Here is a 15,017-nt window from a genome sequence, read left to right as displayed (position 1 = left end):
CAGGCCCGGGCTCTGTGCTAATAGCACTGGGGTGACAGATTGAGCATGGGGTGGAGTGGGAGTGATCTCTGAGCCGGAAGGTGTTAGGGCCCCTAGGTGTACACCCCGGCGTGGGATACAGTCCCCTTACTTGGAGCACCGCCAACCCAGCTGAGCGGTTATCCACAGGGCTGGAAATGCTTGATTCCGCTTTTCAGGATGAACACAAATTGGGTGGGGGAGGAGGACTGTCCCTTCTAAGTAGTGCCAGAAAAATCACTGCATTTCAAAGCTAGGGTTCAAGGATTCGAATCCTGACGTGGCCTGGAAGGCTGCATTTCCAGTTGCTCTTGTGGTGACACTCTTGGCTTCTTTCTTAATCCAAGAGGGCCATCTGCAGGCTGGGGACAGAGGCCCCTGGGGCATCGTGGTACACCCAACTGGTCAGACCTGTTAAGCCAGGCTGCGGGCTTGGCCTCAAGTTTCTGGCTTTGTTCCCCACCCCTCCCACCTCCCCACACACCTGTCCTTCTCTCCTATGGAAAATTTCAAACATGGTAGAAGCAAAGGGAATCACATAACTTGCCCCTTCTTCATACCCATCTCTACAATTAGACATCATCAATGAATGAAGTCAAGGTCAACATGCTTTCTTTTGAATAATTGCTGTGCCAGACCCCCAATGTGAGCTTTTTGATCTTCACTCCCCCTAAAGAAAGTATCATGAATCATTACAGATTGTGTACATGTATTGAAAGGTCACATTGCACCCCATAAATATGTATAACTACTGTGTGTCAATTCAAAAACATACTGATTTTTAAAAAGAATGTCTCTACCAGAAGCTATTCCTACACAAGTACAAAACAATAATACATGATTATGAAGAACTGAAGTGTGTAGCAAGGGAACGCCACAGAAATTTGTATCTTCGTAATCTTTTTGTCAGTACTGGGGTTCTGAACTCAGGGCCTTGTACTTACGAGGCAGGCACTCTACCATTGAGCCATACTCCTGACCTGGTGTGATGATCCCAGATGTGCAGAGAGGCATAGGTAATAGGATTCTGGTCAGCGGCTTCGCTGTGTGGAAAGAAGAGAACCTATCTGAAAAGCAAGATAGGACCGACATTGTGTGACTCAGCTGATAGAGCAAACTGTTACTAATAAGGAAAACTTCACGGGGAAGAAAGGATTTATAAGGACTATGCGCTTTCTGATTAATAGTTTAGTAAACATGAAACAGTTCTATAAATAATCTATTGGTGTAAGAAGCGGAAATTCTAGTGTCATTGGATACAAAGAATCTCTGTTCCTGCTTGTGAGGGGCAGGGGTAGCCGTGCCACAGGTGGGCACAGTGACCTTCAGTGAGGCAGTTGCCTGGAAAGCCAGAAGGAGAATGGCAGGTAATGGGTTCACAGGCTATAGATTCTTGGAGCTTTGAATGCCACAGGAATGTGACTTTGGTTCTCTAAGCAACTGGGTGCCGTGGAGAATGTCATCAGGAGAACAGCCCTGAGAACACCGTGCTTCAGGAGACCTGGGGTGCAGTATTATTCCCTGTGCTCTGGGCCTCATTCCTCAGCAAGGGTAACAAGGAGGCTTCACTAAGGCAGCGGGGAGGTCACCCTCCGCTCTGAGGTTCCGAGATCAAAGCCCACCCCTATTTCCAAACCCCTTCTTTTCCCTTCCCCATTTCTGTTCATTTTTCTGTCACTCTCTGCTGTGCTGTGGTTAGATCTATCCCCTGGAGGGAATGCCTGCTGCTTTGGGAACACTTAAAAAAAAACTTTATTTTTCTCTCTCTTTGAAATCTTCAAGGGGAAGAGCCAAGTCTGTGCCAGCTTCTAAGCAGTCACTTGGAAGGGAGTTTGAAGTCAGGAGACCGGTCATGAAATCCCTCAGGGTTACAGAGTGGGGCTCCTGCCAGGGCCTCTGCTTTGCTAGACAGACTCTGAGCTGTCCAAACTGCTGGCAGAATCCAGGCCTGGCCGGGCCTGCAAGCCTCCAGCTGGTTGTATGGTTGTATGCAATGGGGAAGGTTTCTCTGCTCCTTCCAAATTGTCCCTTGTCATCACAGTGTGATTTATGAGCTTTTCCTCCAAAATATGAGAACATTGGCTCCTGAAGATGCCCTGTAATGGAGGAGGCCAAGCCATCGCATTTCAAAGAAGCAATATCTCCCTAGATCCCCGTCTTGTTAGGCAAAGGGTGCAAGAGGTGGAATAAGGGTGGAAAATGCAGGCCGCGGAGGTCTGTAGGATCTATTACAGCATCGAGAGCAACCTGGTCGCTAGAGGGACGTGATTTTCCTTCCTAGCTCTGCTCTGCGCTTCCTCTTTCTCATGGGGGCACTTAGTAGCACAGCGTTGCTGGGACTGCTTACATGAAAGAAGGGTCTACAGAACATGGTTCTGGACCTGGAACAGCTATGTGCTCTTGAAACGCTGGCACCTGTGGGGACTGTTGTGACCATGGATTTGAAAAGTATTGGTGTGGCGGGGCGTGGTCTGGTGGGAATGCCAGTACTTCCATTTCACTCCAGCAGTGGGCCACCTACTTCGCGTTATCTGTGTAGTTCTAATCAGAGAACAAAATGTGACCTTGGACAAGCCCCAGATCTTGGATTCCTTAAAGCTTTTGTTTCTTCATCTGCAAACTAGACAATACTATTCATATCGAGAGTGTAAGGGTCTGATATATATGGTATGTAGTGTGGGGATAGTGTGGTAAATGGTGTGTGTTTTCTGTGATGTGATGTGTGTGTGTGTATGTGTGTGTGTGTGTGTGTGTGAGAGAGAGAGAGAGAGAGAGAGAGAGAGTTTCACACACCAGTCTTGGGCCTGGGCACTGTCCCTGAGATTCTTTGTGCTCAAGGCTAGAACTCTACCACTTGAGCCACAGTGCTACTTCTGGCTTTTTCTGAGTAGTTCATTGGAGATAAAAGTCTCATGGACTTTCCTGCCCAGGCTGGCTTCGAACCCCAGTCCTCAGATCTCAGCCTCCTGAGTAGCTAAGGTTACAGGTGTGAGCCACTGGAGCTTGGCTAGCTGTGTCTCTCACAATCACAATACTTAGTACACTTGAGCAAAGGCACTTGATAAGGGTGAGTAATTACTTGATGCACAGATATCTATGTCCGTGCATCCTAATCTTGTGCTGATAGAATAGTCTCCCCATCCCTCCAGGGGTTGGTTTTCCTTTGAGGAGCTGGGCAGACACATCTGAAAGAGGAATGAAATCTCTGAAAGAGTGAAAACCACCACTTTCAGACTGGCAGGGCAGTCTGAGGTGTCTCTGAGTCCTGATGAGTTCAGAGGAGGCTTGCTGACCAGTGGCCCGGGCCTTGCTGGTAAAGTAGTGTCTGCCAGGGCTCTAAGAAAAAGACTTGCAGCCTTTTTGCTTTCTACCCTCCGAATGAACTTAGGGGGAAAAGCTCTTCTGCTTCATACATTTTAACTTGACATCTAGAATGATTCATTCTAGGTTTATGTAGCTACAAAAAATATGTTTCTGCCATCTTTTAAATATTAACACTTTAGAATAACATTATATCACTCTCAAAAATGTATTAAATGGAACCTAAGTAATACAGCCATTTCTGGTCTGTTCTTACTGAAGTGTCACTTAAGTACAAATGAATTCACAGATCTTAAGTGTGCAGCTCAATTAATTTTGACCAGTGTACTTACCTCCTACCCAGATGGAGGTATGGGATATCTCTAGAACGTCAGAAGGCAACTTTGTGTCCCTTTTCATTTAATACTCTGTCAAAGGTGACCACCTATCTCCTCTTTGTTATTGTAAACTATTTTTTCATGATCTCATTTGTTTTGGTTGCTTTCCATTAAACGTTAGGTCTATGCATTTGAAACATGTTGCTTTAAATAGAAGTAGTAGTTCATTCCTCTTCATTGTGATATAGTCTTCTACCAAAGGATTAAATCACATAAAAATCCCTTTTACTGGTACTGTCTATTTAAGGTTGTTTCTAATATTTGGCTGTAAAACTAGTACTCTTGTATATATTTGGTGGGGCAGGGAGCAGATATAAACACTGATTTATTTTGGTATATAGCCATTAATAGAATTGCCAGGTTGTAGGATAAACGCTGTAATATATGGGTATTCTCTACCATCTATCCACAATTACCCAAACACGTAAAAATTACATTGTTTCTTTATCTTCTTGAATTCCTTCATGGAATTTTATTTTAAATTGTTTTTATGCTTGAAACTTGTTGGTTATGCTGCTTCTTTGTTTCCTCCCAAAACATAAATGTAAATTAAATGACACTTTAAATTCACCCTTGACCATACAAATCTAGTGATTTTTTCTTTTGGATTGATTTGTGATGCAGTGATCATAAATCCACAATTCTTCAGGATGACATCAACATTTTACACATCTGATTAATACAAAAATCAGAATTGTGTAGGAAATGCATGGCGGAACAGTTGATTTGGGGGCTCCTCACACTTTTTTTTTTTTTTTGCCAGTCCTGGGCCTTAGGACTCAGGGCCTGAGCACTGTCCCTGGCTTCTTCCCGCTCAAGGCTAGCACTCTGCCACTTGAGCCACAGCGCCGCTTCTGGCCGTTTTCTGTATATGTGGTGCTGGGGAATCGAACCTAGGGCCTCATGTATCCGAGGCAGGCACTCTTGCCACTAGGCTATATCCCCAGCCCCTCCTCACACTTTTAGTTGCCTCTGGGGGACCTAGGGCCATGTGAAAATGCAGATTCTGATTCAGAAGGTTCTGGGTTAGGACTTGAGATCCTGTGTGGGCTTCCCCCCTAGCTTTATTGACATGTGGACATTGATAGACAGAAAACTGCACATAGCCAGTGTAGACATATTGACGGGCTTGGTGCGTCCCTGTTTGCAAGCCCTGTGGTCATGGTGATGGTGGCGCTGCCAGCTAATGGATCTGTGATCGCATTTGTTCTGGCTGTTGTCCATTAAACATTAGGTCTCTGCGTTTCAAGCACACATACTTTGCACAAAAGGAGTTTATGATGCTTTGATAAAAGGAAGATTTGCTACTACTGACATTTTTTTGAATTGTCTTTTTTTTGTAAAAAAATAATTTTATTGCTATTATTAAGGATTTTACAGAGGGGTTGCCACTTCACAATCCAGGTAACATATACATTTCTCCTTTGGACAATGTCACCTCTTCCTTCATTTTACCCTAGTTTCCACCTCTCATCCCTGCCTACAGGTTGCATAGTTGGTTTTCTGCACAGTGTGGACTGGGTATCATGAGTACATTTGTTCTCCCTTCAAACTGTCTTTTTGTGTTGGACACCCAGGTGTTTTGACATTTTGGGGCACCACGCTGTAGTCAAATTCTGAACAAGTGAAATACCGGCCTTCCTCCTACAAGGAGACAAGACCTTTGTGAAGAGGGAGGTGTGGTGGGCTAGGGGTCGCTCTGTCCGGACGGAGGCGAGATCTCAGAGCAGGTTTTTAGGAGAGAGTAGACATAGGCCCTGAGGATGCTAGGTGGGTTTCCTCCCGCTTCCCCTGGCCTGTGGACTCCTCAGGACACCTTTGTGTGCTTCTACAGACTCCCCCTCTCTCTCAAGGATGTTAAAAGGACACTGGCCACCATTTTAGATTGCACCTTTGGTCAGGTGAAACTGGATGTTCCCTGGACTGGTTTGAATCGTTTGGAGATGATCTGGAGAGGAACGCCTCAGCCATCATGTCTGGGGCTCTGTGGTAGATGACTTTGAACTCCGTGCTGAAGAGCTGGACTGTGTCGTTGGGCCGCAGGGGGCCCCGGATTCCGAGCAGCTTGCCAGTGTGAGCAGAGTATTTGAGACAGATGGATCTTTTGAGAGCTTGTGGGGTAGCCGAGGAGAAGTCCCTCCCTACCTGGGGACTGCAGCAGTGACACCATTAGGGCTTGACGATGAGATTGGCTGTGGGTCTGAGGATTCAGCTGTGATTTTAAATGCTCGACTGTCTGCTTTTCAGTTTTTATGCCCAGACCTGGTTTGATCACTCAATACTTTCTCAAGTGTGGACTCCATTCTTCTAGAGGCTCTTAAGATGTTTGCATATGGAGTTCAAGGTGATTTAAAGCAGAATGCAGGCCTGGCCTCAAATAACACTGAAACCCCAGAGGGAGCCATATCCTCTTGGCAAGCCTCTGGGTTCTGACAGCCCTGGAGAATATCTTCCTTTCGCACCTTTCCCTCTGCCACTTCCCTTTTGTTGACAGACAGCAAACCACTCAGGTTGAGGGCCTTTGGCAAGCAATCGTCCAGATAGGAATTTTTACATAATGATTGCTTTTGTTGAACTCATTTCTTATGTCCTGGCTGGCAAGGTCATGACATAAACTTGGTTTTTAAGCAAGTCCATTCCAGTGAGAAAGAATTAGCTAAACTGCTAGATCTTACGGAAGAACGTCCTAGCCATCCACCCCCACCCTCCCGAGCCCCAAACTTTACATGTGGATATTTCAGAAACTGTTGTGACACGTATGGACTCGGTTTGGGAACAGTGGCTTAGGCTGTGGCAAAAATGGGGTCTCCACCCTATCTCTGTGCCAGCGGTCTGCCAAGGAATGGTCAGGCTCAGACCAGCCCTGGGTGGTAGTGGGGGGAGTGGTGGGCGCTGCTTGGACTGCTGGGTCTGGGCTGGCGTTGCTGGGACGGCTGGGTGGGCCCCGCTGCTGTCCCCGTCAGCGGCCTAACCTTGGACTCCTTGCCTCCTGCAGAGATCCGCACGCAGCTGGTAGAGCAGTTCAAATGCCTGGAGCAGCAGTCCGAGTCTCGGCTGCAGCTGCTTCAAGACCTCCAGGAGTTCTTCCGCAGGAAAGCTGAGATCGAACTGGAATATTCCCGCAGCCTGGAGAAGCTGGCCGAACGTTTCTCCTCCAAGATCCGCAGCTCCCGAGAGCACCAGTTCAAGTGAGACGTGGGCCGTGGGCTGGGGGGCGGGAGGCTTCTGGGCAGGCAGGCAGCTGGCGGCAAGGCATGGAGCAGGCCAGGACTTCGTGAGGCAGAGGACATCCTGGGAGGCCTTGGCTCCGCAGGCTCCTTGTTCCTCTGGGCCTGCATAAATAAAGTGCAAGTGGAAATAAGAGAACTAGAGGAGGAAAGGAGAACTGAGTAACCCCAAGCAAAGTTCCTGTCCCAGACAGTAAGTGCCCAGTATTGACGTGACTATTATTAGCCTACCAAGCACCCGGCTCACAGCTCTCTATTTATGTCTACATGATACCCCTACTCCCTTAAGGACGCCCCGACTCCATCTGGTTGTGCTTTCATCTGGGTGCCTGCCAGCTCCCATCCAAATCCCTTCAGCACAATGACCTTAAAATTGCTTCTCTACTGAGCAGGTACTTCCACCAATCCTCGGTGCCCGGAGACTTTCTCCCCTTACCTACTCACTTATGGTATGTGGACCCCACTTTCCACCCCACTCCCCCCTATCCCACTCCAGGTTCTGGGCTCTGCTGGCTGCACGTCTTGACACTGGCGGCATGGTCTCTGGAGCTGCCCAGGTGGTGGGCCCTCTGGTTACAGAGACAGGCTGTGCTGGGGTCTCATCTCCTGCTCTACCCCTTCCTCTTGAGAAAGGAAGCAGCTAACTTCCCTTCCTAAGTGTGAACACTGGGGAGAGGGGGACACGAGGGCCACCTCTTCCCTTGCCTGGCCTGTCATGAGCTCGGCCAGCCTGGTATGGGTTCATTAACTGAGCCATCACATGGAACAGGAGCCCCAGCTGGCAATCGGGCCAAGCAGGCTGCTTGGTGCACTGTGAAAGTCCAATTAGGGTGTTGTCCAGGCTGGTGCAGCTGGGGTGAGCCCTCTGTGTGATGGTGGAGCTCCCCAAGGCTTTTGGAAGCCAAGGGTGTTTAGGACAAGCTGGACTCACCTTTGACCCCAGGGTGCTCACTGACCCCTGGCTGCCTCTCCCTAGAAGCTCGGTCCACTGGGTCTGAGCTGCATTCTGAGCCCTTCAGCCTTGCTCCCTTGCTTTCTTCCTTTAACAGTGCCCTCTGACCGCCCGGTAGCTCTAGGGTCTGGAGGGCAGTGCCGGAGTTGGGAGTCTTCTTTTATTATCACGACAGGAGGCCCAGTTCTGACCACGGATAGTATGCTTGTGAATTACAGGGAGAAAGGAAGGAGCAGGGGGAGGGAGGGAAGAAAAAGAGAAGGGAGGGAAGAGGAAAAAGGAAGAGAAGGAGAAGGAAAAGAGGAAGAAAAAGGAAGGAGGGAAATGAGGGGTTTTATTTGGTCTATGTAATCCATTCTGGCTGAGACATTTGGTTCGGGAACGGAACTGATTTGTCCAAGATTATGCAGCAAAGTAGAGGCAGAACTGAGATCCTTCACCATAGGTCCAGAGCATCAATTTTTGCTCTGGGGGCCATGGCTTTCCCCAGGCTCCAGGTGCTCGCTATCTGCCTGGAAAGTGGGAACATGTACAGCTTCCAGAAGGTACTGTGTTCAGGCTGGGACTCAGCAGGGCTCAGTTCTGGGTGACATGTGAGTCAAAGGGTGTTCCTGATGATGGCCCTGGGGATCTCCGGGGAGGAGTGGGGGGTGGGCAGGCTGAGCAATACAGAACTCCTTTGCTTTTTTTTTTTTTTTTACTGTTTTGGTGGTATGGAGGTTTGAACTTAAGGCCTTGCACTTGTTCAGAAGGTGCTCTATTACCCCCAGCCCTCTCCCCCAATCCTAGGGACTTGCTTTCTTGGCTGGACAATGGTTCACCTATTTTAGGCTTCCCACAGGTGCTGGGATGACAGCCACATGTTTCCACATCCAGCTCTCCACCACTGAGATGGAGTCTCATGGACTTTTCTGCCCAGGCTGGGCTCGAACCATGATCGTCTGGATCTCAGCCTCCTGAGTAGCTAGGATGACAAGTGTGAGCCACCAGTGCTTTTCTATCTGCCTTGTACTCCCCCATCCCCCCATCCACCATCTGGACTTGAACTCGCTATCTGACCCTTTATGCTCACTGACAGGTGCCCTACCACCTAAGTCCACCTGCAACCCCATGCTTTGCCTTTGTAAAAGACCACCCAGGTGAGAGGGCCAGAATGCAGCTAAGGAAAACTCCTAGGGGGTTGGTATAGGGAGAAGTGCACAGAGGCTGGGGAATCTTACAGAGGTGGAACAGGGGAAAGGAGAGGAGTGCAGGATGTCTCCTGCTTCTCTGACTTGAGATAGAAAGGCCTTCAGGAGATGTTGAGGCAGAACCACCTCTGTGTTAAGCTCCCCGGTTTGCTTCTCTGTCCCCTTTGGAGGAGCAACAGGCTGTAAGCTGTGCGATGGCAGAGAGCTGGGACCCCCAACACCAAGCGTGTTGCATGATCGGCACTAGATGTTAGTCCCGTGAATGAGTGGATGGATGGAAGTCCAGTGGGAATTAGAGTTGCTGTGGGGGACACTGTATCTTTTGGCTGCCTTAGGACCGGGGCAAAGTGTCCCCCATCCCTGTACCCAGCACCCAGCTCTGGGTTTCTGAGAGGGCGAGTGGCCTGGACAGCAGCCTGGCTACTTGGAGAAGGAAGACTAGACCAGCAGGAATCTGGAGGGCCGGTTTGCAAAGCTTGGTGACATGGGAGCTTGTGTGAAATGCACAGCCTCATCCTCCTACGTGCAGCTGCTGTCCCAGCCGTCTGCCTCACGGAGCCCACCCGGGCCTGGCGGCTGGAGACTGCCTGGGAAGATGATTTGCTAGGTGAGAAATAGTTTACCCCCCCCCCCCCCGCTTTCAGCCTGCACTGACCTTCCCTCCTTGGACCAGCACAAAACCCATGCACTGCCCTTTGCAGCCGCGCCTGCCTGCGAGGCTGAGCTTCTCTTTCTGAGGGCCTCGAGCGGAAGCCCTCTGAGAGCAGGGGTGTGCTGTGGCGGGAAGCGCGCAGGGGCTTGGCGCTTGGGTAGGTGAGTGGGCTGTTCTGAACAGATTGTCTAGTTCCATGAAGACAGGATTCTCAGCACTTAGACCCTTTCTCCTCTAGGTTTTTCTAGAGAAATATTTTATAGCTTAGCACTGATGACTCGGGTCTATAATCCTAACTACACAGGAGGCTAAAATCCAGAGGATCATGATTTGTGGCCAATCAGAAATGGCCCCGAGACTCTATCCCCAATTGACCAGCAAAAAGCCAGGCTGGAGACATACATGGCTGAACGGTAGAGCACAGGCTGAGCAAGCAAGCCAAGCAAGAGCCAGGCCCTAAGAAGCCCTCAACTCAAACCCTGATATCTGCAACAACAACAACAAAAAAGAGTTGTTTTTTTTTTTTTTTTTAAAACACCAACATTTTGATATGTTTGGGGTTGGAAGTAGAAAGGGGAGAGGGAAAAGAGGACGAGGAAGAGTAGGAGAAGGAGGAGGAGGAAGGTAAGGGATAAAGGAAGGGGAGGAAAAAGAGAGTCCTGTGTTGGGAACACAGACCTATCCTTATCACTCCCCTTACAGATTCCCCAAGCCCATTGGTATATGGCAGGCTCTGAGAACTTGTGGAACTGGTTGGCTTCTTTCTGGAAGTTATTGGCCACAGAACTCTTCCTCCTCATAACATGTATTTATATTTCACAAATGAGCACCTCTTGGGACCCAACTAAAAAGCTCTGTTGTAGACAAAGGCTGATTTCCCTCTGTAGTATCCATATTCTGCAAATATTGCTCCATATTTGGGACAACCCACAACCTCTTTCTATTCCAGTTCTCATGATTTGTGATAGCCATTACCTCCCAAAGGAGATGCCACTAAAAATGCTTTCTCCAGAGGGGTTGAGTGTTGAGGGCTGGGTTTTGGACCATGGTGAGAAAAGCAACAAGGAATTCCATTGAAATATGGAAGAATTGTTTGGGAAAAGTCAGATTTTAGGGAGAGCTGGGAGGTGCTCAGGTGGCTAATGAGTAATATTCTATGCAAATGTTTTCCACAGAGGGGGTTTGGAGTGTCTTCCAGCTTCGTAGGACAGCTGGGTGGGAGGATCCTAGTGAATAACTAACTTCACTTCAAAGAAAGCGCTTTGCATTTAGATTTAGCCTTCCAGGTTATTCCTGAACAGAGAAGCATTTTTGCAGAATTGGGCTCATGTGTAACAAATTCAGATTGCTCAGTAGAGATGGAGAAGGAGAAAAACCCTGGGCAGAGCTGTGTCTTCACAGATAGTCACCACCATTTCTATGACTAGAATCACTCTAGTAAATGGTCTCATTTTTCAATGACCTCTTACTTCCACATTACCAGTGCCCAGTGCTCTCCCAGATAAATCACATGCATTGTCTCATTGAGCTTTCTTGGTAAATGTCCTGTCTGGGGGGCAGATACCAGTTTTACCTTTCTAGCTGAAAATGAAGAGGTTGTGAGAAATCTTAATTTGCCCAGAGGGACTCAGCTACAGCCCCTAAGTGGTACAGCTAGGGAATCTTGGTTAATCTGACTCCAGGAGTCAGAAACACTAAATTGGTGTTTCCTCCCCCTCTGTAGCTGAGACACCATCTAACCAGACCACCTCTTCCTTTGTGTGGACATTAGAAATACCTCCCTCCCTGCCTGGCTAACTTCGCTCTTCTCACAGAGGCTGGCTTGGGGGGGCCCTGCCTTTGCAAAGCTCCCAGGGACCTCAGGCTTGTAGGCAGTGGTTGCTCTGACTCAGTTGGTTATGTGTGTGCCTCTCCCGGGGCCTAGATCAGACACCATATACAAACACACATGTTCATGCATACACACGCAACATATGCTCCATAAAGTATTCTGAATGAACGGCTACACAGATGAAGCTACTAACAAGGACTTTCTTCACGTACAGGAGGGAAACGGACTTATTTGATGGGGCTGCAGGAGAGAAGTGAAGCAAGGCTAGCATTTCAGAGAGGCAGACTTTCAAGTCGACCTTAATTCTAGTAGCCAGAGCTGTCCAGCCACGAAAGGGCCACCGAGGGAGGCAGTGATCTCCCCTCCATGCGTGTCTTAGGTGACCATTTCTTAATGCCGTGGATGGTTAGATCCAATCCACATTCCTCAAAATATTGAGGAATCACTGGTGACCCACGAACCCCAAATACTGAATTCCCTCTTCACTTCTCAGTCTTGTCCGTGGCCTTGACTAGAAAAACTTCAGTTGGTTGCGCATGCTGTTAATGGCTCTCTGGTCTCCTTTTGAGAAATAGAGAGCGGACCTTGGGCTCAGTACCTCTTTATGACCAAACAATGCTGTTTTGATTTTACCTTTTCAGTAGTCTGCTATTTCTGACAGGTAAAGCTTTACAAAGCAAAACGGAGCGTAGAGCAGGTCCTCTGTGCCTGGCTGTGGAGAAAGCAACAATCAAGGGAGCCGTTGAGCATGGTATGCAGCGAGGCGGGGAGCTGAAGCGGGAGTCCGCTGGCCGCGGGGCCCTCCTGGGCCTCCCTGTGAACTGGGCAGCTATCTCTTCTGCCTTCCTTTCTCCATCACCAGCAGAGATTTTTAAGATTTTTAAGTCACTGCTCTGTGCAATGAATGCTGCCTCCTTTCTTCCTCTCCGCCCGGTTGCATACAGGTCCCCTGGAGCCCTCGGAGACTATTTTCGGCACACTCCAAAGTGTCAGTTGGGATGCAGCTTGTTTATGTATCTCTGTACTATACACGGACATCATTTACATTTTATCCAGAAAATATAAAGTAGATGTGGCAAGAAAGGAGATTTTTCTGAAGTGGCGTGGAGGGATTTAATTTTATCTTGCTTTTTCTAGGCAAAGCTTACCCTTCGCTTCTTCCTCTGCCAGTCCTCAGCTGCTTAAGTCCTCTCCAGGGGGGTCGGCTGGGGTTCGGAGAGTCAGGGAAGGAGTCCTCATCCCCACCTGGCAGGCAAGGGACCTGAGGGCCAGGGAGAGGGAGTCCTAGCTCAGGGACGCACGGCTGACAGCGGGAAGAAGGGACCAGATGAGCCTCGGGTGAGGACACATTGCTCAGTGCCTCATTTTGTAGGTGGATCCGTGAAAGCACAGAGGCGTGCAGGGCAGGCGATGGTAGCCCAGGTGTTGCCTAATGGGGCAGGGAATTGTGTGTTAGCACCAGGCCAGGGACGGGGTCCTGGCTTGTGGGGAAAGTGTCAGCTGCAGAAACTTGCCTCCCTCTCAGAGGAACCAGGGTCTCAGGGCGGTCGAGTTTTGGTTCCTCTGCAGTATGGGACTCTGGAAGCTTGGAACTGGATTCTGTTTGCTAAGCGGAATTTTCCAGCCCCCAGCTGAGAAGTTGGAGAAGCTGGCTCCCTGCTAATTTCATTTTCCTAGCTCACCAGCTTGGCAAGGCTTCATTTCTCCAGCCTCAGTCTGTTGGAACCTCATACCCACCTCCCTTAGCCAAAGAAAGAAAGAAAGCTGTGACTCACCAGAAATGTTCATTGCTACTTTCTGGCTATTAAAATAAAAAAGAAAGGAAAATATATACATATGCAAAAGTTCCAACATTATGTCCTAGCTCAGCAGCTCTGCCTGCCGAGGAGAGGCTTGGCTGCAAGATGGGAAGAGCAGAAAGGTCGTTCAGACTGTGCCTTTAATGAAAGCGCACTGGCTTGGCTTCACCACGCCAACCAGGCCATCTTCTAAAAGGGAGTCTGCAACAGAAAAGGTAGCTGCTTGCAGAGGAAGCTGCCAGGATCTCTGGCTCTTTATTTGCAAAAGGGACAAGTGACCCCCTGGAAAGAAAGAGCTGATGCCTTGGGTGTCTGCAGCTGCACGGGGCTTGGAGCCACTTCTGTCACTCCCAGGATAATCCAGATGGCGCAACTATGGCGCTGGTACATTCTTCGGAGTTAGGCCTTGAAGCCCTACCAGTCCCATGATGTGCCATCTTCTGTTCCTGCCCACCTGACCTCCCATGCTCCTGCCACACGGGCCTTGATTCAGTTCCTCTGCTCTGCCCCAGCACACCCTCCCAAACTCTTTCTGTGGCACTCTCCAATCTGTCTTTCCAGCCAGGTTCCTAGCCCTTTCTGAGAATGTTCAATGACCTTGTCCCCAAGCTCACCCAGTTCCCCTTGTTCTGGGCTGCCATGCTCCTCTCTGGTACTTTCTGCCAATCTAACTACACACATCTGTTGGATGAATATAGGGATGCTGTCTTCTCCACATCCTCTCTGCTCCCTGGAGTCAGGAACCCTCATGGGCTCCATTGTGTCCTAGAGCTTGGCCTTACAGATTGCTTAACACAAATGGATCGTGGGGCTGAAAATGGCTGCAGAGTTGTTTGCTTGTTTGTTTGACAGTGTGGTTTGAGTAGCTAGTTCTAGTGGGATGGATGATCTGCGTGAGAGCACACAGGTGGGATTGCCAACACGGGGAAGCATCCACTCCCAAGTCCAGGTGTCTCCATTTTACCATATTGGCTCCCATCTGCCACCCAGGGAGGCAGAAGGGCCTGGCACTATTGTGATCAAGGCCACAGGCGCCAGCTTTCTACACAGAGGTCACTTTCTGGCCCTGACCCAGTGGACAGTTCGCCTCAACCTTTGAGTCTCTAGCTGAGCTGCCCGCCTCCATACACGCGGGAGGAGAAGGCGGAGGGCAGAGCTGGAGAGGCTCTGCATGGTAAGGCAGCAGGTGTGGGACAGCATCCCGGCAGAAAAGGACGGCTGGGCTCATGCATATCCCAGCCCTCTTCCTAGGCACCGGGAAAGGACTGGCCCAACCACCTCGCCAAGCTCCCTGAAGGTTTGCTTCTCCTTGTAGGCGGTCATCTGTGTCTGTGAAGCGGCCCCGTCCATGTTATTCTGTGGTTTCAAAGGTCACCCTGGTACTTGCTGCCAGCTTCCAGTCTTGTCTCTAGCCCAGAGGCCTCCAGAGCCCTTTGAAGTGAACACACTGCCTCTCATCCCTGACCTCCTTCTGCTCTGCTCTTCAATTGCAAACCTTACCTCTGTACACCCAAGCATCCAAACCAGAAAACTGGGAGTCATCCTGGACCTCAACTCCCACCCCGCCAGATCCTGTCACTTTACTACCCCAGTACTGAACTCCTCAACTTTTCTCTTCGCTCTTGGATGTGGCCTGCTGTCCTCTGCATA

At 49.4% G+C, this 15,017-nt stretch overlaps 1 protein-coding gene across 4 annotated transcripts in view; it reads left to right on the top strand.

The window, feature by feature from the left end:
- The window catches only part of Srgap3 (SLIT-ROBO Rho GTPase activating protein 3), a 173,089-nt gene that overhangs the window by 87,992 nt on the left and 70,080 nt on the right, over positions 1-15,017 (top strand). For all 4 annotated transcript variants that reach the window (XR_007212395.1, XM_048356205.1, XM_048356206.1 and 1 more), the window contains exon 2: positions 6,712-6,904. Coding sequence is in view for 2 of the 4 variants with exons in the window: in XM_048356205.1 (XP_048212162.1) it covers positions 6,712-6,904 (193 nt within the window). In the remaining 2 variants the exon portion in view is untranslated. The remainder of the gene's footprint in view (positions 1-6,711; positions 6,905-15,017) is intronic.

The sequence above is a fragment of the Perognathus longimembris genome, chromosome 10 (genome assembly GCF_023159225.1).
Source record: "Perognathus longimembris pacificus isolate PPM17 chromosome 10, ASM2315922v1, whole genome shotgun sequence".
Taxonomy (NCBI): Eukaryota; Metazoa; Chordata; class Mammalia; order Rodentia; family Heteromyidae; genus Perognathus; species Perognathus longimembris.
The sequence above is the reverse complement of the archived record's forward strand: the minus strand, read 5'-3'. Positions and strand labels throughout refer to the sequence as shown.